General features: G+C 38.4%; 1 protein-coding gene across 3 annotated transcripts in view; it reads right to left on the minus strand.

Annotated features, from left to right (window-relative positions):
• PDSS2 (decaprenyl diphosphate synthase subunit 2) overlaps positions 1 to 27,158 on the minus strand; it is a 117,050-nt gene that overhangs the window by 58,411 nt on the left and 31,481 nt on the right. For all 3 annotated transcript variants that reach the window (XR_013921982.1, XR_013921983.1, XM_080341991.1), the window contains exon 2: positions 8,711 to 8,842. Coding sequence is in view for 1 of the 3 variants with exons in the window: in XM_080341991.1 (XP_080198117.1) it covers positions 8,711 to 8,842 (132 nt within the window). In the remaining 2 variants the exon portion in view is untranslated. The remainder of the gene's footprint in view (positions 1 to 8,710; positions 8,843 to 27,158) is intronic.

Consider the following 27,158-nt stretch of genomic DNA (forward strand, 5'->3'; position numbering starts at 1 on the left):
CATAATCTTTATACAGTCTCATGAACTCTAAGCAAAAAGGAGACCTTCTGAGTTAGGAGAGCATCATTCATTAGCAGTCCAGCCCACTCTTTCTTACACTGAGCCCCAAATCAATCTTACCACCACAGAAACAAAGTCCCCAAACATATCCTCATATGCCAAAGTTCAGTACATTATTTTTATATGTATACCTGTGGAATATAATGAAGATCTTCTCAACTCCACCTCCAGATGAAAAAATTTTGTGTTAATAGTATCTTCAGCTACATTATATCAGAGTACTGACCGAATCATATTAAGAAAATAAACTAATTGGTACAGTAAGCCTTGTAATACTTAGCTTCATATTGCTACAATTTTCCGAGTATTATAGAAATTTGTATTGAAACTGCATAATTGCATCATAAAATTTGTCAAGGGAGAAGTTAATAGGTTGTGCTTGGGAAGAGGACAGCTGGTACTTCAGCAGATGGGAAAGCATGGGAGATATTTTAGGACTGTAGGACAAATAAATTGCATAGATACAGTTACTTAAGAAATTGCTGTGAAGCAATCAGTCATATTGACATCATAGTTCTGAGGGATAAGTAGTCCCCTGTTGTGTGCTTCCATCACAGCACTGAATTGTGCTTAGGGGATGGTTGGAAATTTCTCTTCAGAAATACAATTTTATTTTCTTTTTTTCAATAAATTGTGAAGGTTCTCAAGCAGAAATTTGTTGCAAGGGAAAGATTTTACAGCAAACCACCAAAGAACAGCCCTGGCAAAGTGCTGTGATGCGTGGAGGTGTCATGCCCCAGGAAGGTCATACTAGGTCTTGTCACCCACAGGTCACCTGGCCTTTCTTTGAAAAGCTCCCAGCAGGGTGACAGCAGGACTTTGTTGCTCCCAAACCACTGCAGAACTTCATCAGTGTTGCTCTGGTTTGTGTGCTCTGCTGCACATGGTGGCACTCCAGCACTCACTCCACAGGCAGTGGGATGAGGAAGCTCCAGAAAAAGGATGGGCTGGACAGATGGACAGACAGACAGCAGGCAGCATTGTGGTCTCTCCACAGCAAGCCATCCCTACTGTGCTTTTTATTAAGCTAAAAATTACTTCCTTTTTAAAAAACAAACCTCCTTTGTAATGTATGTACTAAATTGACCTTGCTCAGCTATCTTATTTTGAACAAGATTTGAGTCCATAGCTCTGCAGTCTTTGATTAGGTTTAATGCAGCACCTTCTGATTTATTCTACAGCATAAGAAGAGAACCTTTTCTTATTCAAGACGTAATTGCTGTATTTGCACATGCTGTGTGTGCTGAAAACAATAAAAAGTTAATGAAGAAAAGTACTGGTTGTAATGAATTAGTAATATTGTTAGATTTGTATTTGGAGTTGATTTTTATTGTTGTGGGTGGGAAGATGATCAATAGGAATACGTAATCAAGTTGTATGTGCTTTTCATCTCCTGAGACTTAAAAATGAGATGAAGAATCTCACAGGATTTATCCTGGAGAGAAAAAACAAACAGAATAATTCAGAATAATCACTTAGATTTCCTCTCACTAAAAGCTAAGGGAAAGCTACCAAGGATTGGGAAACAAAATTATACATTTATTAACTATTACAAAAGACACCACTGCTCATATTTTGAGGTACTTTTCCCATTATGTTTCAAACAAATAATTCTGTCAAGAATTGTGTGCACTTCTTAATGTATTTAGCTATTGAATATTTTAGGACCATGCATTTTCTCTATCAGGTAATTAGCCAAGCTTTCAAAGCACGTTCTAGTTGGGATACAGCACCTTTGCTGAAAGCCAGCCTCCCAGAAGATGGGAGTAAGAACAGTAAGTCCCAAAGGAAATAATTTTTATGATAGAGAGTCCTACTGTGCCCCAGTAAAGGTGAGGTTTGATTGTTATGGTCTATTGTTACTATAATTAGAAGTCAAACATCAATTAGCAGTTCCATTAATAAGATTAATCTCTGCAATATCTGCAGCTGAGACCCAGGGCTTGTGTGCAATAAGCCAGTGTGAATTTCACGTGCAACACCTATTCTGCCCCAAAATGTCCAGTTTGAATACTTACACCAGACAAAAGAAAAAAAGCTCGGCCACCTTCGAGTTTTTAATTCCTACATACACTACCGTCTTATTACAGCTTTCTCATTTTTTGCTTTTCAGTTTGTTTAAATAGGTCCTATCATGATTTATATCATTGATGCGGACAGGCACAATGAAGCATGACATCTCAAACTCTGCTTCACAGCAACTCCCAGGTCAGGATAAATCTCATTTAGTTTTCCATTACTAGTAAACTCAGACAAAGACCAATGGGGAAAAAGAAAAAAAAAAAATCTACTCCTTGGCCAGAGTAACATTTACCTGTTCCTAAAACAGAAGGTGGCCCTTTGCACTGTAGCCACCTACTCCAACTGGAGACGTCACAGTCTTCTGATTTAAGAAAAGCATTATCATCTCTCAGCTGTCTGGCCGCATTCACAGGGACAGGACAGAAGCTATTTGCCAATAATTGGAGCTCCCAGAGAATGTGGAGCCCAAGGTACACATCCACATGGAGTACTGATTCTGCTTATTGCTGACAGTGGAGCACCTTTTATGTTTTCACAATTTCCAGAACTGCGCTCACACCTTATTCACTATTATGCTAAATACGCAAAGCAGAGTATTACCATTTCAGATCACTCTCAACTGCAAATTCCCAGATCAACAGCAGTCCAGGACACATGCAGAAGTAAAACCAATTAACCCAATGTTCATTTGTGTCAATTTGCGCAGTCTCAGAAGTACGTGATAACAAGTATATAATCTCTACACTTTAGACTACGCTAGTCCATGTTTACCTTTACAGACTAAAGTTGTCCAAGGATAATGATTCACGTCGCTTCAGTTTCCTGGAAGCAGCCTGATTGCCTTTCACACAGACAGCAATTAAAGACCACTCTAATGCGCACAGCATCACCTCTGTTACGCCTGCCATGGCATGAGTTTTGGAGAAAGAACAGATAGACTGCAGATGGTGAGCTGTCACCTGTGAGAAAGGGAAGAGATTCCTAGTATCCCCATTAATACACCGAGACTTTTGGTGACATATCCCTGAGACAGACAAGATCTTTATGTTCACGTTCTCATAGAAGGTCTTGAGGCAGCCCACATAGCTAGTTCTGAAAATCTTGAGACAGAAAGTTCTTCGGATATTTCAGCTCTCAAATGACCTTAACAACACCTAACAGGCTAGATTATGCCAGCATCAGTATGGCTTCTTCTGAGCTACATATTCATGAATGCACACCAAATACAGCATTAAACACAGAACATAAGGCTTGAGGCAGGGGACAGAAAGTTCAGTCATCTGTTTAAAACATATTTTTATTATCACTTTGTGAAGACAACTATGACTTCTTCAACAACCTGATCTTTATGAAGAAAGCTAGATGAGCTGGATCTCTTTCCTCAGTCTGCTTTGAGCAGGAGGTTTGACTACAGACCTCCCGAGATCTCTTCCAAGTTGAATTATCCTATGAACCTAGATGTACTATTAGCAGCATCTGTTTTACACTGAAAGGAGGGTAAATGGAAAGTTGAACTTTCTTTGGTCTTCAGAAGGTCTTCAGAATCCAGCGGAAGGAAATTAAGTTAAGGCAAAGCTTTGTTTTCATATCTAGCAAAGAAAAGCTGGGAGTTAGCTAGATAGAACTGCAAAGGGACAGAGCAGTATGTCCTCTGTGCTTGGGGTCCTCAGAATTACACCTATATCCTCCTGACTTCTTTGTAAGCAAAGAAACTTCCAGAGAAAAAGCAACCAATGGATGAAAGAACTCTCTAGTTAAAATCTGGTATTTCTTGGAGAGCTTTAAGTTGCAAATCAGTTTTCTTTTAGAGAAGGTGAGAACAAGATGACTTTGGCTTAGACGCAACGACAAAGTACATGTGACACCTCAGACTGTGTGACCATGTGTGTGTCCCTCCAACAAAGGGTACCCAGGTCACTTAGCAAAAGCTACTACTGGAAAAAAGCAACTGACTCATCACCATAGCAAGGAGTTGGCATCTACTGCTAACTTCCACTTAAACTGGGCTTTTGTTGGAAGCAGCAAAAATGATGGTTCCAAAATCATTACTAAAACACTAAGTAAAAGGAGTATATATTCCTGATGTCTGTCAGATCACTACAGTATTACTACCACTCATCCAAGCAGCAGGAAGAATTCTGATTTAGAGACACGTTTATGCAGTGATTACCTCCTTCTTGTACGAAAGCATGTTCATCTTGCAAGAGATGAATTCCTGGAGCTTTAAAGGCCAGCTGCATCATTCTGAAGGAGAAGAGGCAGGGACAGAGCCCAGTATTGATAGTACCAGTATAGCAATTAGTTTGCTGGATTTCCCAGGTTTTAGTACAGATCTGAAATAGTATTTTTTATATTCCACTCTACACACACTTGCTGAGCTTGGTAGAATAAAATGTCTTTGATTGTTCACCAGTGTGGATGCACAAGCAGATTTGACTGAAAAAAGGATTATCTTCTTTTAAGCCTCTGACAAGCATTCAAGGAAATTTGCAGAGCTGATTCAATGAATGTCAGTGCTAGAGGGTATTTTTGAAACTGGCACTCATGGCAAAAAAAAAAAAGGGGGGGTGGCGCAAAACAGGAGCGAGAGAAGAAAATAACTTGTTGTATTAGAGTCAAGGATACTGAGGCGTTAAGAGATGGCTTAAGTTTGTTCTTTGCTATCACTTGCCTTTTAACCAGCAGTATAGAGGCTCCATGAGGAATCCATTACTAAATATAAAGCCAAGGATACCCCATCGGGTTATTTAGTGAGAGGACCCAAGCCAGTCTTGGTATCTTCAACTGTAACAATCTAGCTCCAGCTATGGAGCATAAAGCTGTGTTTAGAAAATTCAATTTAAAATGTCATTTCCATCAGCAAAGAACAGCAAGCTCCATACTAAACTATCAAAGTGAGTTTTGCTCTGAAAGAAGGCAACAGAGAGGTATGTCAGACCAGTGCAATCACCAGTTAGGAAACAGGTCTCAAAGCTCTTAGGAAGCTCTAGGCTCCCAGGTCATGCTGAAGGTGTTCTCTGATACTATCATCATGATAAATCATCATTACTTAGATTCTGCCTAAAACCAAACGTGAGTTCTGTTTTCAACACCGGAGTAGCAAGGTGTTTCAGGGAATACGGGATGCTGCACGCTTTGCTTGAGCAGAGGTGATGACATCAACCCTTACATGATACTGCTTGCACACTCTGTAGTGAGCACTGTGCTTCATCATTATATTTGCAACGCTTCTGTAGCCAAGGAAATATTTTGCTAAAAGCTAAGAGACCACCAGAAAGTTTCAACGTTAGGAAATCTGTCCAGCAGCTGAAACAGAGCTGATTACTGTGCTGCTATTTCTCCGCTTCATCCTCTTTTGGGATCTTGATGCTGAGCTGGCAGCAAAGCCAGGTTCTCTTCCCTGCCAACAGGAATAAAGTCAGATTGCTGGCAACACCACAGGGAGGTGGCTGTATGGAGTAAAGCGTGCCAATCATGCTTTTCAAATACTTCCCTCCTTATCTTCAGCTTGGCTCATAAGGCAACCAGCAGTCACTATGATATCCTTGCACACAATGACCCCCACGTCCCCTGCTTCAGGCGGGTAGATCCCATCTCCTGCAAGTTATGAAGTGTTAAAGCTGGAGGCAATGCCGGCCAAAGGCAGCACCATGTAACTATGCTAGTTCTGTTCCTGTAACTACCTAAATAGTAATCCTCATTATTCTGGAAAAGATTGCTCTTTAGGAGCAGGCATCAATTGTGTTCCACTGTGTACCAGTAAGAAACAGATGCCAGCAAAGCAGCTAGCTAACCTATTTTTATACATTCAGGTCAATTGTCCCATGAATTGCCATATCTAGAGATCAGGAGAATAGGATTTTTTTTTAAAATGCTATTCTAAATTCAGCTCTCAGTGTCTTTCTGTTTTAATTATAGTTATTGTATTGCTTACTTATACTGTGATTCAAGAATATGAAATAGGGAGAAGAGGTTATGCAGAACATGCCAGATTCCAGGATGAAAAAGTCTACCACATTTTTTGGTGGTTTTCTAAGTTAAATAATTGTTGTACTGTTACATCTTCCTGGTCACAGTTCATACGTTTAATGTAGTACCAGATATAGCAGACTGATGTAACCTGGCTATCCACTGTGGGACTGAACATTTAAAGAGAGCACAAAGCTGGTTCCAACACAAACAGTGGGAAAAGAAAGACTGGGCTGGTGCAATCACTGGCAAGTACTGGAACAACTTAGCTGACGCTCAGATTTCAGGAATGCAATTAATTAATCACTACTAAGTAGCCTAAAATCAAGTGAGCCATGTCCCAGCTAATAGTCCACCATATAACATTCACAGCACATAAGTATCAGGCAACGAGGATCCTCATTACAGTGCCAGAAATAATATTTCCAGCAAAATATTATATATATAGATGAAGTAACTATATGGCACAGCAACAAAAAGAGCTGTATAGTTTACAGCTGAGCTGAAAATCTATATGAATCTATTTCCAAAAAATACTTCCAAATCTGGTGACATGTATGAATAATAAAGGATTAAGTGTATTTCTGCATTTCATATCACTGAGGGATATACTTTGCCTTTGATATGTATGTCTAATATACACACCATACATACACCGCAACCAAGATAGCAGACAAAAATGTACTAATGGAAAAGGATGTCCTTTTGTTCTTATTTAGGAGAAAGCAGTTTGTAAAACACAATTTATAATAAATAAACAGTCACAAAAACCCAATCACAATTTCACAAGCTGTCTGTCCTCTTAGCTTTATGCAATGGAGAAATCCAAATCAGAAATTCGGCTCACATTTAAAGAGTGTATTTGGAAAAATACCTTAAAAAAAGGAAATGAGTCCGAAGTCAAAGGCAAAACTCACAGTGACTTCAGCAGAGGGCAAGAACTGGCTGCTGTGGCACAAAATGGAACAACGCATTGGCATTCTCCTCATGTGCATCAGTTTGCTCATATTTACACCGTGCTACAGATTTAAAGTGTCATTGAAAATCCATTTAAATTAACAACTCCATAGTTATCACTTTTGCAGACAGTAATGAACCTTAAGTGAACCTGTGTGGGCGTATTCAAAACGGCTTCATTTGTGAAGTACCTTTGTAACTCCGAACCAGATATTATAATGGCCATCGACTTGCTCAAACTTAGATTATTAGGCTAGATTTTCAGCTGGTTGAACTGGCATAGTTCCAATGATGTCCATTTACACCAACTGGTTCATTATTAATTCAAGGTCTTATTTGCTCCTTAATGAATACTTCCACCAGTCACCTTCCCACTGGCAGCTTTAAACGCTCAAATGTTACCTCCACAGTCAGAATCATCATACTCAAGAACTTAGTTATCAGAAAATAATGCTTTTTCTCTCCTTTTATGAGGCATAGTTAAGGTAAACTTTTTTAATCATTTACAAAACAAACAAAAATACCTCCTGTGCTATAATTAACTAACTAGAATTAAGCTTCCATACAGCATCATTTGCACATAAATATAAAAATTTTACAACCCTAAGGGGATGTTAAGGACAAAACAAAACAAGAATGGAATTAAACAGCTAGAGGGACAACACAGCCTTCCATAACAAGCCTTTTTTATAGCTTTGTCTTTTTTCTCACTTATTGTTATTTCTGTCTGTACCCATTCATCCACACTTCCCTTCTCCATTATTTTATGACACTACATATATTTTAATTTCTTTATTCTTTTGGTCTTTTCAATTTTACAATGATGTCTCCTAAAACACACTGGGAAACAAACATGTCACTAGGTTTGTATGTCTTCATTTAATACATCAAAGTGGTCAGAAACAGGATTAACTGAAAAAAAAAACAAACCCAGCATGTTCCCTCAACCAAGCAACACCCACAATTTTTCAAAAGGATTTCAAGAATTCAAGTTTTACGATCAGATCTCACTTATTACTTCAGTGGAACAGTTAACTGTTGAATATACAAAGGAGAGCAACCACTGTTTTTGATTACTGTTGTTACCAGTACTAAGTAATCTAAATACTTTAGAAAACATTTAGGGAGTCAGTGAAGCTGAATTATCTCAGTGAGAGCCTGAAGAATCTTAATGGTAGGCTCAGTAATTCTGCTGTGACACGTGAGAGGTAAAAACTTTATTTTACACTGCTGCTTCATGGGAAAATATCCTCCAAAAGGACTACAGCAAAACTTATGTGCTCGGTGAAACCAACTGGTATTCCACAAGACTGACAATCTGACTCTGAAATTTCAAGTAAGTAGAGGTACCTGAGTAACACCTGCATCACTCAAAATTAAAATACTCTACTAAAAAATGTTTTCTAGTGTCTTTACTTTTTTGATACCTTGTACCTAAACTTGCAAATAACTGTCTTGATCCAAAATTCAACTGTGCCCAAAAGCCACAATTAAAATATAGGCGTGGGTATTATAAGAGCTGTGTAGCAAATGGTTTTCACTGTGGAAAGCTTATATAAACCCAAGGAACAAAGTTTTGTAATTAGGTAAGTACTGATTTTCCGTAACAGCTAAGCAGGCCACTTAAGATGCTTTGATACCACCATGCAGTTGCCCATCAAAGGTACCTTGGCGTATCTTGCTGAAGAAGGTTACTGCATACCTGGAATAAATTCCACTGACCATGTTGTGCTGGAACGAGAGTTCTGCCGTGCTGGGTCCAGCAGCTTTGGAAATTAGCAACACAACCAAACCTCGCATCTGTAAATTATTTCGGCTGTCATACACAAAACCCCTGCAAAAAGGAAAGAAAAAAAAAAGAAGCACGTTTTCACAATCTAATCATACTAAAGTGGAAAGAAAGACTCAGATCTCAGGCTGCCATCATTTCATCAAGTTTTCAATATTCACGCTTGCATGGCAATAAGTTGCAATTATCAGTAATGATCTTATGTCATCCTTTACCTGACATGTACAATGAAATACTACTATTGCAGAGAAAAGCAAGTACTAAGGATTAAATCTTTTATATTTCCAAGGAGCAGCGTATGTCCTGCATTTCATGTCATGCCATGAAAGGAGTATTTCAGAACAATTCAATGTGATCTAGGGTAACAGGAACATAAGAGCTTTCAGCTTGTTGTTTGAAGTACAAAAAAGCCAAAAGAAGCCTCCTACTTTGAGAGGAGAAAGGGAATGGAGCAAAGGTACAACCAAAATCCATAACCTGCTGAAAGAAAACTTTTTAGATTAGGGTGGCTACAAACAAACTACACAACACATACAAAATGTTTAAGTATATCAGGAACAGACTTTGCAGAAACTGATGAAAGACATAAAATAAAATTCAGAGATAAATAAACTAGCGACGGACTGTTTAAAAAATAAAAGAACTGTTTCAAATGCTGCACCTTTAAATTAGGGGTCATAAGGAAACTGCCCCCAAAAACATTTGTTGAAAGCAATTCTCAATGACCACTTAGATACACCATCTCAGAAATTAACTTGTTTTAAAGCAAGCTTAGTTTTCCTCTTTGACTGCAATGTCTCCAACTGTATCTTTCTGTCCTCGTCAAGCTGCTACTTATGTTCATCAATAAGGCTAAATAGCGAAAAGAAAGGGTAATAGATTCCAGATGCTATGAAATCCGTCAATTGATAAGAGCCCATATCTCCAATATAATCTAAATATTTGTGAAATTAATCATATGAAGAACTACATCACAGATTACCAAGCATTTCAACTCATTTTATACCAGAGTATAATTTTAGCCCTAATAACTGAAGAAAATCAAAACAGAACTGTCTTTAAAACATCTGAATGAAAATGTAAGATGTTGATCTTGGAAGTACGTTTGCATAAAGAGAACAGTACATGCAACCTAAAGTTCCATTTGGACTTGTTTCATTACATTTACTCTACTTCACAAGGCAAAAACATCTTCAGTACACTATTTCCTTTACACAGATACATAAACATTATTAAAATAATAATTTAAATAGCACCCTTCTGTGTGAAAGCTCTTGTTCTACTGCAAAAAATAAATAAAATCTTGAGTAATTTTCTTGCGTCTTTACAGCCTTTCCTGCAGCGATGGGGAAATGGCCTATGTCTCAAAACACTCTAGAAGAATGAGAGGGTTTGCCCAGGTAGCTGGTACTAGACAGCCACTGCCTTGACCTTCACACTGGCACCAATCCCAGGCAAATACTCCCCGCTCCAGAGAAGCCCTGAGCTCACATCCAGAGCAGCACCGGCCTACAATGCCCTTGATTATCAACATAGGCCAGTATGGCTTTCTACCACATCTTTAGCTCTGGTGGGGTCTAACAAGCCAAACAAGGCCAAGGCTATTTGTCTTGTGCCTTTCTGATATGTCCACATCCCATCTGCTTCACCTGTGGACTAAGGGACTGGCCCACCCAGGACAGGTTTGGCGTGGGGTGTACTTAGGTTGGTGGCAGTGCATCCCACACCCTCAGCAACCTGGGCAGCTGTGGTGTGGGAGAAGGTATCAACTTCTGCTAAATTTCCAAAAGAGACAACAAGCACGTATGGCCTCGGACAGTAACAGAGTTTACTTCAACTAAGCTGAGGTTTTAAGAACTAAGTAGATACCAAACGTTTCCAGTCAAAACTGAAATTTCGCCAAAAGCAAGCACTAGCCAACAATCCTAATCTGCAATAATGCAATTAAACCTTAGCCTCTTAACACAGCAGTGAAATGCAAAAAGCAATTAACACATTACCTTGCTAGCTATCTTAAAATAAACCAATTAAAATGTTTCTGAAAATTAGGAGTACATGGGTAATCAATATTTTAGTCAAGGACATTCAGCACAGATTGTAGCACATGAGATCCAAACAATTTTCTGAGGATAAACCACGCCACAGAGCCACCAGCTCTCACTTCTTGCATCCTCAAAGATCCCTTAAAAAAAAACCACAACCAAAACAAATCCTGAATAAAACAGCATAAGAAAAAGCGAAAGGAAGATACTATCAAACTTCTCAGAGCAGACAATGATTTCTTTCTGGAGACCAGTCCCACAGCACTTCCCAACCACTCAAACCCAGTCACGCTTGCACAGCTCAACTCTCCCCAAGAGTCCTACAATGTCCACCTTTATTTTGCCTAAAGAGTACATGTAGTGAAGGATTTTAAAGAGGAGGGGACAGGTGCGTGCCTTCAGCATTCTGTGAATTTATAACGTGCATACCTTTATTCTCATCAAGCACGCAGCTAAATAACTTTTCTCACCAGATTCCAATATACAGTTAACAGAATGCAGACAAGAGAGTTAAACACTTAAAACTCTATAGATTTCCAAATTCAGAGCCATAATGAACACTAAACTACCCATGAAAAAAGAAACACAGAAAATACATATGATAGATAATAAATAGTGCGTATGTATCCTGTGTACAGAATTCATAATTGTTTGTGGTGGTGTAAAGTACTTCTCTGGCTTGAACTTCAGTTGACCACATTACTCACAAGCACACAAGATACACAGATAACGCAATTACATTCAAACATATTTCCTCAACACTACTTACAATCCCATTATTTTTAAAGGAGAATGGCTTTTGAGAGAAAAAATAATAATAATAAAAAAAAAATCACTTTTTTCCCCATATGTATGCTGGTAAAATCAGCACGCCTTACTTATTGCAGGATCCTACAAGAAATGAATAGCACTTAAAAAAACCCAACCAAACAAAAAAACAACACCAAAATATAGCAAGTTATGGTGTTAATTTCAACAATCAGAACACTTCATTTTTTCATGCCAGGTGCTCTACAGCTTGCCAAGGAACAGGATATAACAGAAGTAGAGAAGAAAGGTATTCAGCACCGAATGATAAAGCACTGGCCTTTAAATAAACCTCTGCCTAGACAGACACCAGTAGAAGTGAAGCACTACAGTGCTTTTACCTGATCCAGAGTAGGTGTGGAACAGAATAAGAAAATTACCTGTGCTGAAAGTACTCAGCTTCACAGCAGTAACAAAAACAAGTGTTCAGAGCTGTTCAGGGGAGTACACTGCGGGCAACACATGCCTGGCATTCTTAGCAGAAAACTACTAATGAGAAGTGCAGCTGTGGGTGGGGAGAGGAACAGGACATAAAAATTAAACAGTGTAATAATAAGGAACAACATGACTTATTTCTACACCTAATCATACAGCCTGTGTGTGACATCTGGTTTGGGTGCAATTTTAGACAGAATTTTCTATGAATTACCAAAGCAGTAGTCAAAGTCTAATTCCATTCAGAATATGACTGAAGTTGTGCTACTGACATGTAACATACCCACACTAAAGCAAACCGCATTAGACTTGAAACAAATAAAGCCTACGGTGATCATCCGTTAGACACCAGAAACTACTGCAGCTACTTGACATGGCTTCAGGGGTCATATTCACATTCTGAATTAAGCTCCCAAGAGATATTCTGCATAAGTAACAGCTACACAAAAGTCTTCCAGATGGTGCAATTAGTCTTGATGGGTATGTGGCAGGAGACAGGTGCCTCTAGGGAAAAAAGTGAACTAAAAGCAAACCAAGTGAAACTGTGCACACACACACACACAAAGATGCATCAAGCTGAGACTCCTTTGAAAAACCTCTGCTGAATACCACAAGTACATGCACAGGGTACCCAAGAAAGAAACATTAGCTTCATTTTGCTTGCTCTAAGTTACAGGCTGGGTATCTTCCAAATTACATCGTTTATCCTCAGGGGACCACATATCAGAAAAGGCAGGAACGTCAAACACTTCTACAACTGAATTTTGCAGAACACTAAGAATTTGGGACACACATACATTTACTCCAGATATTATCCATGTGACAGAAAAACCCATTTGAAAACTAGCAGATTCACAGTTTAAGATACAGAACACTGTTCACAAAAAATCCATCGTGCAGCGCAGGAGGAAGCGCCCGGCTCTGACACATGCGCTGTGTGACACCGTACAGGCACCAGAGACTCACACCACCCACTCAAGCAATGACACTGGCTAATAGCTAATGTGCTGCAAATTACACCTCCTACTACAAGAGTCCGTCTGCTGCAGAGAATAAATCAAGCAAACATGAGCATTTCACTTAATGCTTTGTGTATTTCTACACATGTGCAGCCATTTCAGTAGACTTTGCAGTTAAAATATTAACCTTCAGTAACTGTCAGGTTTAACTCCACCAGTAATTTACACTTTCATTAAAAAAAAAAAAAAAAAAAATCAACTATTTCTTACAAGCACCATACATATTTTTGAGCAATCTTGACTAAATACTGCAAAGATTTTAAATTATTCGCAAGAGACAAAAACCAGCTAATGATCTTACCACTTTTTTTCATTAAATAAACTCTGAAATTAAACAATAGAGAGAAACATGGCAAATACAACAGTTACTGTAAGGAAGAGAGGGACATGGGGGAAATTTCATGGTACTGAAAAAAAATGTACAGGCAACTGTGAAGTCAACTGACTCTGCAAGGGGATGTAGCAGAAGAGAGCACGCTGATGGGTAGCAGTGTTAGTTTACAGAATCATAGAATGTCCTGAGTTGTAACGGACCCACAAGGATCACTGAGCCCAACTCCTGTCCCTGGGTATGGCAACCCCACAGTTCACACCACATGTCTAAGGGCATTGTCCAGTCTCTTCTTGAACACTGTCAGGCTTGGGGCTGTGACACCTCCCTGTGGAGCCTGTTCCAGTGCTCCACCACCCTTTGGGGGAAGAACCTTTTCCTAATGTCTTAACCACTAAGAATACAGAACACATTTCCCATCAAAACAGATGTGAGAAGCTATTCTGGAAGGGTCAAAAAGAGGCTGTTAAATGTTTAGTCAAATGTTTTTTGGTATTTCTCAAATATTCTGGATCTGCATCCCTTCACCAGTTACCGTGGCAGCCCATGGAGCCCATCCACCATGGTCCAGGGTGGACTCCAGCCACTGGCCTGCTGGTAGTGACTGAACGGAACAGACCCCTGGTCTCCTCACCTCTGCTGGCCATTTTTTTTTTCCTTTCTTTCCATGCATTTTATTTGTTTCAGGTCATACGTGAGCTCTGTTTAGCTATAAGGGGAAGGAAAACGGGGAGAGATGTGAGGTGGTGATCAGCCATTCCTCTGCTTTCCCACCTCAGATGTCAAACAAAAGGAGGGGAAAAAATCCCACCACCTTTTCACACAGCTCTAATGAAATGCAGCTGGGAAAGCCTGTAACATAACCAAAATCAATTATGCCGATGAAGAAGATTTATAAGTCTAGGATAATGTCATTGAAAACACTGGCTAGTTTTAGCTACAACTCTTCTGAAAAAGAAACCCCTCTATTCAAACTGACAAACCCAGATGTGACAATATAAACGCAATTTAAAATCTGTAACATCTTGGGAAAGAAACATCTATTTTGCTCAATATAGAAGGGTTTTCAAGATGCGCTTACGGTTACAGGTTCATGTACATTTTGAAAAAAAACAAAACAAAACACTTTTTCAAAATTAATTATAACTGACAATTCTATATCTAGCACTACAGGTAAGGCACGGAGCTATTTGGTAAGACTGTCGGCTTCCTTATTAGAAATGCAAGAGTTCTACCAGCCTCGGGGCTTTTATCCAATTTGCTTTATTAATGACTTGTCAGAAGTAAATAAGAGAAAACTCTCTGACATACTCATTTTTTTTAAATGCATGTTAAACCACTGTATTATAGTTGCACTTCTGTGAATCATACGATTCACCATATGATCACACTCACATGTATACATCTAAATACTCCGAGCATTCAATTTTATATATGGGGTATATGCTAACAGCAGTTTATAGAGACTCATTTTCACCTGCTACTCAAGTTCCAAGTATATATTAAGTACCCTTCTGCACAACATACCTTCAAAATACATTTAAAACCCTGGTCGATTCCAACATCCACAGCTACATCTGTAGAGGGAGATCAGCCTCGTCATGACATGTGTTTTGGGTGCAGTTCAGTGGGAAGCGGGGAAGACAAGCTTACTTCACAGGGGAAAACAGAACTTAAAAATGGGATTCAAATTAAATATCCAGCTGACAGGGAATGATAGAAAGACGGATGCTCTTAAACCCATGAGCCATCTCAACTTAAAAAGCCCACTAGAGGCTGTAGATGAGAACACGTGCATTTCAGAAACTTACTCCTCAGCTTTGATGACTAAACATGTCTTTGCGTATGAAAAATAACTTTTAGGGTTAGAAGAATTTCTTTACCTGAAAAACAGGGTTGTGATGGGGATGGGGTTGATTAGCATTATGTAACTGTCTAGTAATTAAAGGGTTTGTCAAGTTCGAGCAGACCTGTGGAATGGGTCAGGCCAGGCTTGGGGGAGTTGACGTTCAGGTCGCACTTTGCAGGAACGTGCTCTTATGGCAAGTGACAAGGGAGGTCTTTCTAACAGCACTGCTGCTCTGCCTGCAAATGAGAGGTCTGAACCCATTAGCTCTGGGAAGCCAATCACAAAGAAAACACAAGATATGACAGACAAAAACCAAAAAGGACTCTGGTTTGAAGGCGACAGAGGCCTGTCTCTGCACTGGCTCTTCATCCAGAGCCACAAAGAAATAATAAAAAGGGCAATTTAGAAGTAGTGTGGCCTTCACTTATGATTCAAAGCAACTTTTGAATAATTTCGACAACCACATGGTGTGATGCTAAGACTAAGCCAAGATGGTAGCTTAATCATGAGCAAAAGAATGGTTGCGGCCCTGTGAGAAAGTACTTGCCTGAAAACTGAGTCTACAGCTGCACCTCTATAGGCACAGCCGTCGAATAACTTACACAGACAACGTTGTATCTGTGCTTCCATTTGCCTAGCAGTCTTAGGAATACTTTAAGAATTGCAACTGAGGCCATCAGTAGAAAAACAGGCCTCAAAATGTTCAGTTCCACAAAAGCTGCATTTTTCAAGATGCAAAGAACTTCATACATTTGGGTAACTTTTCTTGCATTTATGAAGTCTCGGATCTGGAGAGAGTGACTAAAGTTCACTCAACATACACTTAAAATGTAGCTTGTATGAAATGTAAGTATTCAAGTGTCCCAGAAATCCACATAAGGTGTGTCTTAAAATTATTCAATATATTCTTCACAAACTGCATAGAAACGAAGCAACATCTCAGCTGAGTGACTGAATGAGAATAGAAAATAGCTGCTCAGTTTTCACAGGCTTTGGCTTACAAAGAGAAACATTTCTTAACTAAAGGTGAAAAATTCCATGCAAAGTTTCATCACTCTTTTGCTTATTAAATGTGATCTTTGCAGAGACTGAGAGTGTAGAAAACTATGCTGAAAATGGCAGGAGGCACACAGAACTTGGGGTCAACTGCATCATTCCCAGAACGAATTTATCACAAGAGAAAGTCTCAAGACATAACTCTTTTAAGGATTTCTATGAAAAGTTGGAGCACCCTTCAAGATCAGAAGGGAGACTGATCTCTTTCTGGATGTACCTATTTCTTCGGGCTTTAGTATATATCCCGCATATTGCAGTACTTTCAAGAAGAAAATTCCAAAACCCCTTTAAACACTAGAAGCAATGATGCTTCTAGGAAAGATAAGTCAGAAGGTTAAATAAAGTTGTGGAGATTCAAATGGGCAAGATCCCACAAAAATCAAACCTTATAAAGATGAAGTTAAAGAAACTACAAGTTTTTGGGCAGGTGCAAAGCAAATACCAATCTCTGGCTTTGGTTACTTGCAGTCCATCGTACTTACGCATTTACAGCTCCTAGAAGCCAACATAGCCTTTGAATTCTTGAAAGAAAAGAAAGACATTTTCCCTGGAGTCTGGAGAACCCATTTAGACACTTGAATCAGTCTACCATCCACTGCTACTAGGTTTACCAAGTTTCTCAAAGGCAGAGGTTATTTCAATCACTGTCATAAAGATCAGCTACATACCTGCATATTATTTCACAGGGGTTTTTTAAATGTATTTACTTCCTTTAGGATAGGTTATCCCTTAGGTTCAATGGGAGTAGCTGCTGTTAAAGAAAACAACAAACAAAACCATTCTAAACTCCCATATTTCTGCAAACCTTATGACCAGCTGAGGATGAAGAGGAAAAAAAGTTTTGCTTGGTAAGAAGAACGGAACTTTTTCACTTGAATGAAGACGCACAGTAACGGTTTGAAACTAAAGTTTCGAAAGAGCTGGTTTTAGGTTGCATCGTCATTTAAGATCTGAAAAGAGTCCGCTATGGACACTATAAAAATAAAGGGCAGCTATAACCAGACATTCATCTCAAATATATTGATTATCTAGGAAAAAAAAACTATTTTGTTTTATGTTCTTTAAATAATTTTACCCTCTACCCATCAGATCTTATGAGTGGTAGAGGACAAAAAGGACTACCTTAAGGATGACACTAAAGACACCACACAGAAAACAAACCACCAAAATGTATTTTTAACCCGACTGCCAGTCTCCGCTGTTTTTCCTGATCGGTGTTTGACTTGATCTTGGAATGTGATGTGGATAGCAGGCAGGCTAACACCAAAAAATGCAGGTAGTGTCTCAGTGAAATTACTCTGACCAGGAGTAGCTCGCAGGTCTGGCACCCTTATTTTTCTAACCACAAATACTTAAACAGAAGTCTAATTTTTGTGTGTCTGATTTCTCCATCAATATTTACTTTATTTAAACTCTGTGGGAGGTCTAGCCCCACACTGCCGACCAACATCAACGGGTCTCCTCAAGCACAAGACTACCTTTTTGCAAACAGGCTCTCTCTCGGAGGCAGGAATATTCTGCTTAGTGAAAGCAATATAAATATTTTGGAAGAGTCCTGTGAATGACAGAAATATTATTAGCTTCACAAGGCTAATGAATTCAGACACCTCTGGAGGTCCAGTGTCATTTCAGCAATATTGTAATTGTAAAGCCTGTCATAAAAATGTATTTTGCATTAAATAAACTATACCAGGGGAATGCAACAATGAAATAGGTCAACTAACTCCTGGCCATTATCTCTCTCTGAAAATGCTCACAGCAAGTTTTACAAATGGATGAAACATAAAAAGGCAAAAATGTTAAGATATGTATTGTTGTTACTGAATGATCTAGGAAGCTCTTTTTAACCTTCTGTACTCAACAATATTTCTAAATAACAACTTAACTGATCTTCAGCATTATTCAGATTAATTGATTATAAATATTTATTCCTTAGAAACACTGAAGGCTCTTTACTAGTGGCGAAAAAGAGGTTCCAAATTTTGTCCTTCAATGGATTGTTCTCACTTAAAGTAGTTTAAGCCAAATACACACCCAAAGTCCTATAAATACAAATCTTCCTTTCAAACAGAAAGAAATAGAAATGGTTCTAAGTGGCTGAAAACCAACCAGCACCATTAGTTCAAATGCAGCACCTCTACATGTGTCACTGCCTACTAGAGTTAAGTGGCTATACACAGCAGAAGCCTTTTGTAAACTGGTGGGGGAAAAACACACCTTAAAACACAGTGGATAACTAGGACAGAATGCAAGGCAGTGATATGTACATACTGTCACAAATGGGAAGAAATATAAATATTCACAGATACTATGACAAATGTATATACTTCTAAACACTATACTCTGAGGGCTTTTCAATGGTTTATTTCAAGTAAAAAACAAACAAACCAACCACATACACAGCAAAAACCAAAACACACAAACAAACAAAAACCCCACAAACAAACAAACAAACCCAAAACACACAAAAACCAAAACTCAACAAACCAATTTTAAGCCAATAGTGGAGAGTAGGGGCAAACCTAGTCCATAACTTGTACCAGTACTATCTTCATTTGACGTTTTTCTCTAGATTACTGATTCTAGAGAGTCCTTTCTCAATGAGACCCAGGTGACGGACTGATATTTAAGATGAATCTGGCCTTTCTCAGGTAAGAAGTATTTTCAATGTGACCTCCACCCAAATATCATAGTTGTCACTCCGCTGTGTCGATATCACAATCAGGCTTGTTCATCTAAACAGAAAATCTCCTTTACAAAGATGAGCATGCAACCCAAATAATATCTGCCCCCTTTTCCTGGATCATTGGTAAGCGTGAAATAAGCTCATTAAGTTACCACTTTAAATTGACAAAGTCATGAAAGAAGATACAGCGCAAAAATACTGAAAGCATTTATTAGCAAAGGAACTGTTGGGGGGGGGGGGAAAAATCACTGCAAAACTTTCAAGATTTTGTATTATTTTTCCCCTCAGAAAAGACAAGACTTTAGAAGGCTTGAGATTTTAAGCAAGCACTTGTGGTTTTGGAAATGCTGGTTTCTATGGCAACCAGTAAGGTCTTCTTTATATAGCATTATAAACAGATGGTAAAGACCGGTCATGTTTGCTTCTTTGCCAACATATCAATAGAACTGCTGTACTACTCTATCTCATGTATTAGAGTTATTAAGTAACTTGGGTATTTGAGCAACAAAATCTACAAATCAGGCTTGCTTAACTAGTAGCTTTTATTTCATAAACACATGAAGATTCTCAACAGTAAAGACACTGTAGTCTATATAGTCAGATTTCTCTGGCAAAGCTTTTTATAAATGTTTTCTCAGCACTTGCCACATAGGGTACATTACTACCACAAATATGAATCTGACAGGGATTAAAATAATGAATTCAAATAGGAAATAGAAATGTGACTATATATACACCCACGGGTATTAAAGTGTGCTTTAGAATTAAGTTTTTGTTGTATTGCACTTGAAATTATTCATAGAAGATATAGCAAACTGTAAACTCAACTTCATTATGTCATAATAAAGTGAGATTATTCTTGCAGGTGATTTGTAAAATTAAAAATAATCTCTGCATTTTAATCTTTCAGTTGTAGCTATGGCACAGCACGTACAAGTGTTCTTATTTAATTGATGGCTGGAAGTATCAAGATAATTTAATTTGGTACCTCTCTGGAAAAGTCTGAAGCACTAACTACAAACGGTGCAAGCTAACATGGATTTTTGCCATTGCATCCAGGTTATTCCTCCAGTGAATTAGCTGTTTAATACATTTCATGTCATAAATCAGAAAAAAAAAAAAGAAAAAAAAAAGAGTATCAGAAAGACAGAAGCAGAAATCCCATCAGGTTTACTGACTGCATGTCGGGAGCCCAAATTACACATTTTAGATCAAAGTATCATCTGTGTTCAGATTATAAATTACTTTATTATCAAACTATTAAAACCATCAATAATTGTGATCCAATTCCCACTGAAATTCATGCCATTTCAATCAGTGCTGGCACATAAAGTTCCCACAAAATTTTTAACAAAAATAAACAATAGAGAATTTGAGAATCTGGTGGTTTTCCCCTAAACTATAGCATCTCAAGGACAAATGCAATACTAAAAAGTTATCTTTTCTTTACCTCAAATATAAAATTCCAGGTCTGCTCCTATGCAATCTGCTACCAATATCACAGCAGGTATCACTAATAAGCTTGAGATTCAAAAGAGTCCCCACACAACCCAGAGCTCTCAAAAGCCACTCAACTTCATAAAATAACCAATAACACATTTTGGAAAAACGTGAACTACTAAGGATGCGGATATGTTTGGCAAAGATTAAGAGCATAACAAGCATTCAATATGCACAGAGCAGCCAGAAATGTGCTAGGGTATGGGCGAGAAGTCTTCCTGCACATCAAATGGGACTGCATTAAGTGACAAGTTCAACTGGTAATCACACACTTGTTGTTGTTGCTAGATTTATATTTATCTGTTCGATACCAAGCAAATGATACACAAGTACATTTTAACTGTGGGGTCCATTCTGCCAAGACCCAACAGTTTTCAACAGTGCTTAAACTCTAGATACCTAACAGTATTTAGCATAAAATTCCTAGCTCAGTTTGGTTGCACAAGCCCGTTTAGAAGTACATACACATTCAGATGACAAGAAGTCCCTGTTGTTGTCTGTGCCTTCAAGGATCAAGCTACTGCCAAGCGTTGTGACCAACATTCCAGCAATCTCAACACAGTTTCTGTCATTTTAGGATACTGTTGTTCACCTGTTGGCTACACCAAAACCCACCTTTTCCACGCTCCAAGTGATTTAGCTCCACCATAACATAAATCCAGTGTTAATCTCTACATTTGATATATGAATTTGATCAATATCAGGTGGAGGACCATGATGTTAGGGAACATTTAAACAAACTAGATGTACACAGGTCAACAGGATGCAGCTGCAAGTGCTGAAAAAAACTACCCAGTATTACTGACATGTCACATCATAATCTTTAAAAAGTCAAGGTAATCAGGGAACATTCCCAAGGACAAGAAGAAAGCAAGTGTCACTCTTACCCTCAAGAAAGGTAAGGAAGAAGCTGGGAAACTACAGGATGGTCAGACCCAGTCCCTGGGAAGGTAATGGAGCAAGTAACCCTGGAAACAATTTTGAAAACACAAGAGGGACAAAATCATGATCAGCAGTAGTCAGCATGGATTATGAAGGGAAAAATCACACCTGACCAACCCGATAGCCTTCTATGGTGAGAAGGCTAGCTCAGTGAATGAGGGGAGAGCAGCACATGTTGTGTGTCTCAAATTCAGCAGCACTTTCAACACTGTCTTCCCCAACACCCTCATATATAAATAGATGGAGTATGAGTAAGTGAACAATGAGGTGGATTGGAAACCAGCTGAACAGCTGGGTTCAAAGGCTTGTGATCAGCTGTAGGTCAGTGATAAGTGGTGTATCCTAGAGGTTGAAACTGGGCCTAATACTATTCAATATCTTCATTAATGGCCTGGATGACAGGATGGAGCGCACCCTCAGCAAATCTGTGGACAATACAAACTGGGGACAAGTATCTACACCAAACTGCATGGGAATAGTAGTTTCAGAGTGAATTGCTAAAATGATCCTAAACAGGAGGACACTTGAATTCAAGTATAAGCCTTTTCTTTCATCCTGATCTATGGCTTACCTGTTTATTTTTGTCTAAATGTTTTAAGGATTATTTTTGAAAAATATCTAAAATTTCTACAGTTGACAGAGACTAAGACAAGAAATTATTTGAAATCTAATATTAACAGGACTGTAGTAAGTATAGCCTCTCTTTTTGCACAAGAAAAAAAATCTTTAAGAACAATCAGAAATTGTAAGCTACAAAGACAGCTGGAACTACACAGGTGGGGGTAAAACCTTTAATTAGCACTCCACATAAATAAGATTTCAATTTAACAGAGCCCTTTTAAAAGGGATGGCAAACCAGAACAAGAATTGCGTGAAACGCCTGAACATCAGTTTGGCGAATACACAGAACACCACCAAATTCAGCATAGGGAAGGGAGCAAAAGGCAAATGCATGTTTTGTATATAATTCAAAAGGATTCTAGGTTTCACGCGTAACATAAGACAACCCAGCCCTCACACCAACTGCTTTATTTACGTCAGACATAATTCAAAAAGATGGACCACAATTTAAAAACAGAACACCAACACAAAGAAGAGATGGAGCTTCTGTACTGAAGTTATACAGTTATTCAGGAAAGGTGTTGGTGGTACCGACCACCTCAGTTTTCCTGGACTACCCCATGCCAGAGTCCGGAGGGTAACATTTGGGAACATAGTCTGTAGGAATTACTGGAGTCCACCAGAAAAACCTGGCAAGAAGCAGCAACACCGGAATGTGGAGCAGGAACCTCATTCCTCCCCATTGGAGTGACCTCGACTGCACGGCAAACAAGTGGAAAGCAGCACTGCTAACAGAGGGGAAAAAAGAGCCACTTCAGAACTGCCAAAAAGGAGGGCATCTTACTAAAACTGTCATTCTTGGAGTAGAAGCAAGAATGAAAAGAAAGACGAAAAATGAATGACATGCCAGACTTGTCAATTTGCTTTAAGGAAGCATATCTGCCACTTCAGGTGCCTACGTACAAGGAAAACTCTTATTCACTGTACAAGTCGAGCAACCTTCAAAAAATTTCCAAGACAAACAACGTAACAGGAGAGATGAAAATAGAGGAATTTTCTTCAGGCAATCTGAAAATAAAGATTTTCCAAGGTCCACTGCCTAGAGAAAACTGAAACGAGCTCAAAGTGAAGTGAAGCCTCCAGAAGCAAAACTATCCCAGAATTAAGAGTCACAAGGAAGGAAATTCAAGTCACTGATCTGATCCTACATCCAAGAGATAGAAAGGCAAATAAAAATTAAATGCCAGGCTCCGATAAAGAAATACAGCACCGATATTAAACCTTTGCTGAGACAAAGTAGAATGGGAATGAGGAGAGAGAAACGTTTGGCTGTGACATGCAGGCAGATAACTAATGTTTTTTACATGACTTGTAAAACTCAGAATAGGATTGGCATTTTCAGGAGTAGCTTAATCTTTGACAAATTATGATAGAATTCGTGTTACATGAAAAATGTGAACTTAAGTTGCTTCAGGAAGTCCAGCTCATTTTGAAGAAAATCTATTTCTTCTTTAAAGACCTGAAAGAACGTTTGTGCTTTATATTTTCATCCACATAAACTGCAATTCAACACTGCAATAAGAATATTTAAACTTCTTTCCTAAAAGAAAAAAAAAAAACCAAACCTAATTTGTTTAAAGTGAAAAAAAAAAATCAACAAAATGCTGCTTGTAGCTATACAATGCTATATAATGTAATATTATCCAAACCAACAACACCTACTGACAAACTACGTCAAATGCTTCTGAAAGTAATTCCACATTTATTTCAAATATTCTTTAGTTATACCAAAAGCAAACTGTTACTATTGTCAATGGCAAAAGGAACACATGTAAAGACATAACTCACTGAAAACTATGACAACTCCCAGGCTTTTTATTCTCTCAAGTGTACTGACATTTCAGGAAAAAAACCAATACATTCAGCAAATACAATTATGAGGGGAAAAAAAAAAAAGGGAGAATGATTTCCAGTATTCCATCATTCTATCTTTTTTTTTTTTTTTAATTTGTTATATAAGCCAACTCCGGAATGAAATACGAATACTATTTCAGGATTACCTCTAGCAATGCACTCAAAAAGTTAAAGGAAGACTTTAAGAAAAAAACCAAAGTGGTTCAGACAAATCATCACCACCTTCTGAAAAATCAAAAATGCTCCAGTAAATCCATTGCACAGAATTGGCAGTGCTACAGAAAAAGTTAAAAAGAAAATATTTCTGCACAAAAAGTTGTACAAAAATCAAATCTCAGACTTCGGGATCTTTTTAAACTTTCACCCCAAATTTATGTGCTTCTATGAAACAGTTTTTCCCAAATGATACTTTGTCAACATTAGTAGAGTGCTGACATGTAGATAAGTTACCTGAAAAGGTTGGTTTTCCCTCCACCAGCTCTCCAGCTGTTACTGCTGCTAAACACCAACTATGTCTGACCACACTTAGCTCACGTGGGTCAGTGGAGAAGACAAAATCCAACATACACATTGCCTGGTGTGCGGTGACTTGATTAATCACCCCAGTGACACTAACTACGCTCTGCCAGTGACATGCAACTACAAACATTCCCGTCAGTAAATCTGAATGAATTAGAGGAGAGAGCTACCATCTCAGCACAGCTGGAGAGCCTTGAAACTCTCACTTCAATTTCTACATCATTCTGTAAGATTTTAGAAATAGCCACTTTCTACTACATACACTTAAAATAATTCGATTAATTGAGGAGCTTAAGCTTGATATGATGAATTAAATGGTCCCTATGCAACTTCAGTTTGAGAAAAAAAAAAAAACATTAAAGATTGCATGCTCAAGAGTTTAAATTTATGATGAGTGCCAGCTTGTTCTATTCTTCTATTTGGCTGTCTTTGGTCAAAACAACACTATGCATTCAAATAAAATTTTCTTACCACTACATTGCACACAATGGTGCTGTTTATTGTCTCTAATGTATAGATGTGTAATTATTAAGTCCCTTTTAGAAGACAAACATTAGGGCAAACACTTCAGCAGAAAACGCTTCTAAGATACATGACTTACCAAAATAACATATTTTTTAAAAATTAAGAGGTAGAGCACCACAAAAAGAGATAAACAAAGAATATTTTTTCCTCTCCTATATCATCTTAGATTTGTAGGTCAGAACTTAACTTTGGATGGCGGTCAAAGTACTTCTAGCAAACTTGCTAAACTTTCACCAAAAATCCAATAGTCCAGTTATATTTTTACTGCAGCTCGCTGGCAGTTCTTGAGTATCACAAACTGTGCTCCCTACCATGCCAGCAGCAGGATACATTTTAATACTTTGAGGAACCATATGCACTTCCCTTGGGATTTGTTAGAACAAGAAAAAAGAAAAAGGTCGTTCTCATAAGTGAGTCTAATTTGCACATACAAGCTTGCAGCCAAGGAATATGTTTGTGTGCTACAACTCTTTTTTCCCCATCCCACTAAACATTTTTTTTCTTCTTTACTCAAGTTAAGCACACTTCATCTGTGATTTCAATTTGCCATTGAAAAAAGCATATATAAGATGAGCTGTAAAATTACAGGATCATAAAACGATGTAAATTTAAATGTCAAAATGTAAATGAAAAATGTACAGATATCTAAGAAGCAGCATGTCACTGGAATTACATATCAGAGCTTTTTTTTTTAAAAAAAAAAAAAGAGAAAACAGTACCACAACAATTATAACACACAGCATTCTCAACAATTTTCTTTACCTATCAACTATGCTTTTACCAGTTGGCAAATACTGCGTTTAACATTGCTAGATGCCATTCCAAAAAAATTCCAGAGATGTCATTCTCTCTCTTCACCAGACTACAAGGTAGCCCGCTAGAACTTTCTGGTGCCTCTGTGTTTGTGCTCAGGTGTCTCCTTTCTGCCAACGAGCCCGGCCACAGTGGATCCTGAGGTTTCTAAAATGAAATGCTATTACGGCTCTGTGGTGAAGTGTCAGTGATGAGAAAAGGCAGAAAATGAAGAAACTGGATTCTTCTCTAAGAAACAGTATCTATTTCTATGCTTTATTATTCTATTGTGGCCACTCATTCCTCAAGAAATAAATAAAAATCATAAAGGTCTTCCCTCTCATGACAAATTTCTGCAAGACATGTAACCCTGCTGCGAGGAAACTGAAAACACTTCACTCTATTGGAAAAAAGTAGAAACTGTACAAAAACCTCCAGAGACAATGAACAGTCTGACCCAGAGGCAAGACATAATTCCCAAAAATAAGTCTTTACATGCACTCCTGCCTATTTATATTGTTGCTTGATAGCCAAGCCTCAGGAGGGGTGCTTATGTGGAAAGACAATTGTGGATCCACCACCTACTGCCACAAAAATTATTCAGTCTCTCAGAAGGACCAAAAAAAAAAAAAAAAGCCCCAAAACACACACACTGATTTTTATAACCTGGATAATTCTTCAGATAAATTTGCAAAAGCCAGTGATTTTAAAAGGCCATCGATATATATCGACGCTAGCCTAACTTTTCTGTCCAACCTTCTGGGCAAGCTTTCAGTTCAGTCCCTGAAACACTAAAGGGTACTGAAGTGCAACCTTAATTATAGACCAAGAACGCTACAGCAAACTTTCTTCTAGACTTTATGCTCACTATCCTCTGTAACTTTCCCAACTTTTAAAAATTCAGAGAACAAAACCAGTTCTTTGCACAGATGCTCATTCCAAATGTGCTCCACTCCAAAAGCAAACCTGCAAGAGCTTTGGTGTGTCAGCAGACCAGGGACCAGGCAGTGCCCTCAGTGCACCTCCCAGCCTCAAGCAGCTCCCCAACTTACAATACCTTCTCTTTCACCACACTATAAACAGGCAGGCTCTTAGTAGCAAGCAAGCAAAAACAACAACAACAAAAACCCACCAAAAACAACAACAAAAAACACACCAAAAAACCCCCAAACCTTGAAATCAGTTATGAGTGAGGGTTCCTGTTCTTTCAGGACTGAAGCAAGAGAGCGAAGCAGATAAAAATCAAACAAGATTCTTCAGGTCCACTGTGGGATTTGCATGCTTTTGGAAGACCACTGTCCTCTCTACAGAAACACACTTCTACTGACTAGCGCTACAAAATAGAACAATAGTGTCACAGCAACACTTCTCAATAAGCAGGAC

The sequence above is a fragment of the Nesoenas mayeri genome (genome assembly GCF_963082525.1).
Source record: "Nesoenas mayeri genome assembly, chromosome: 3".
Taxonomy (NCBI): Eukaryota; Metazoa; Chordata; class Aves; order Columbiformes; family Columbidae; genus Nesoenas; species Nesoenas mayeri.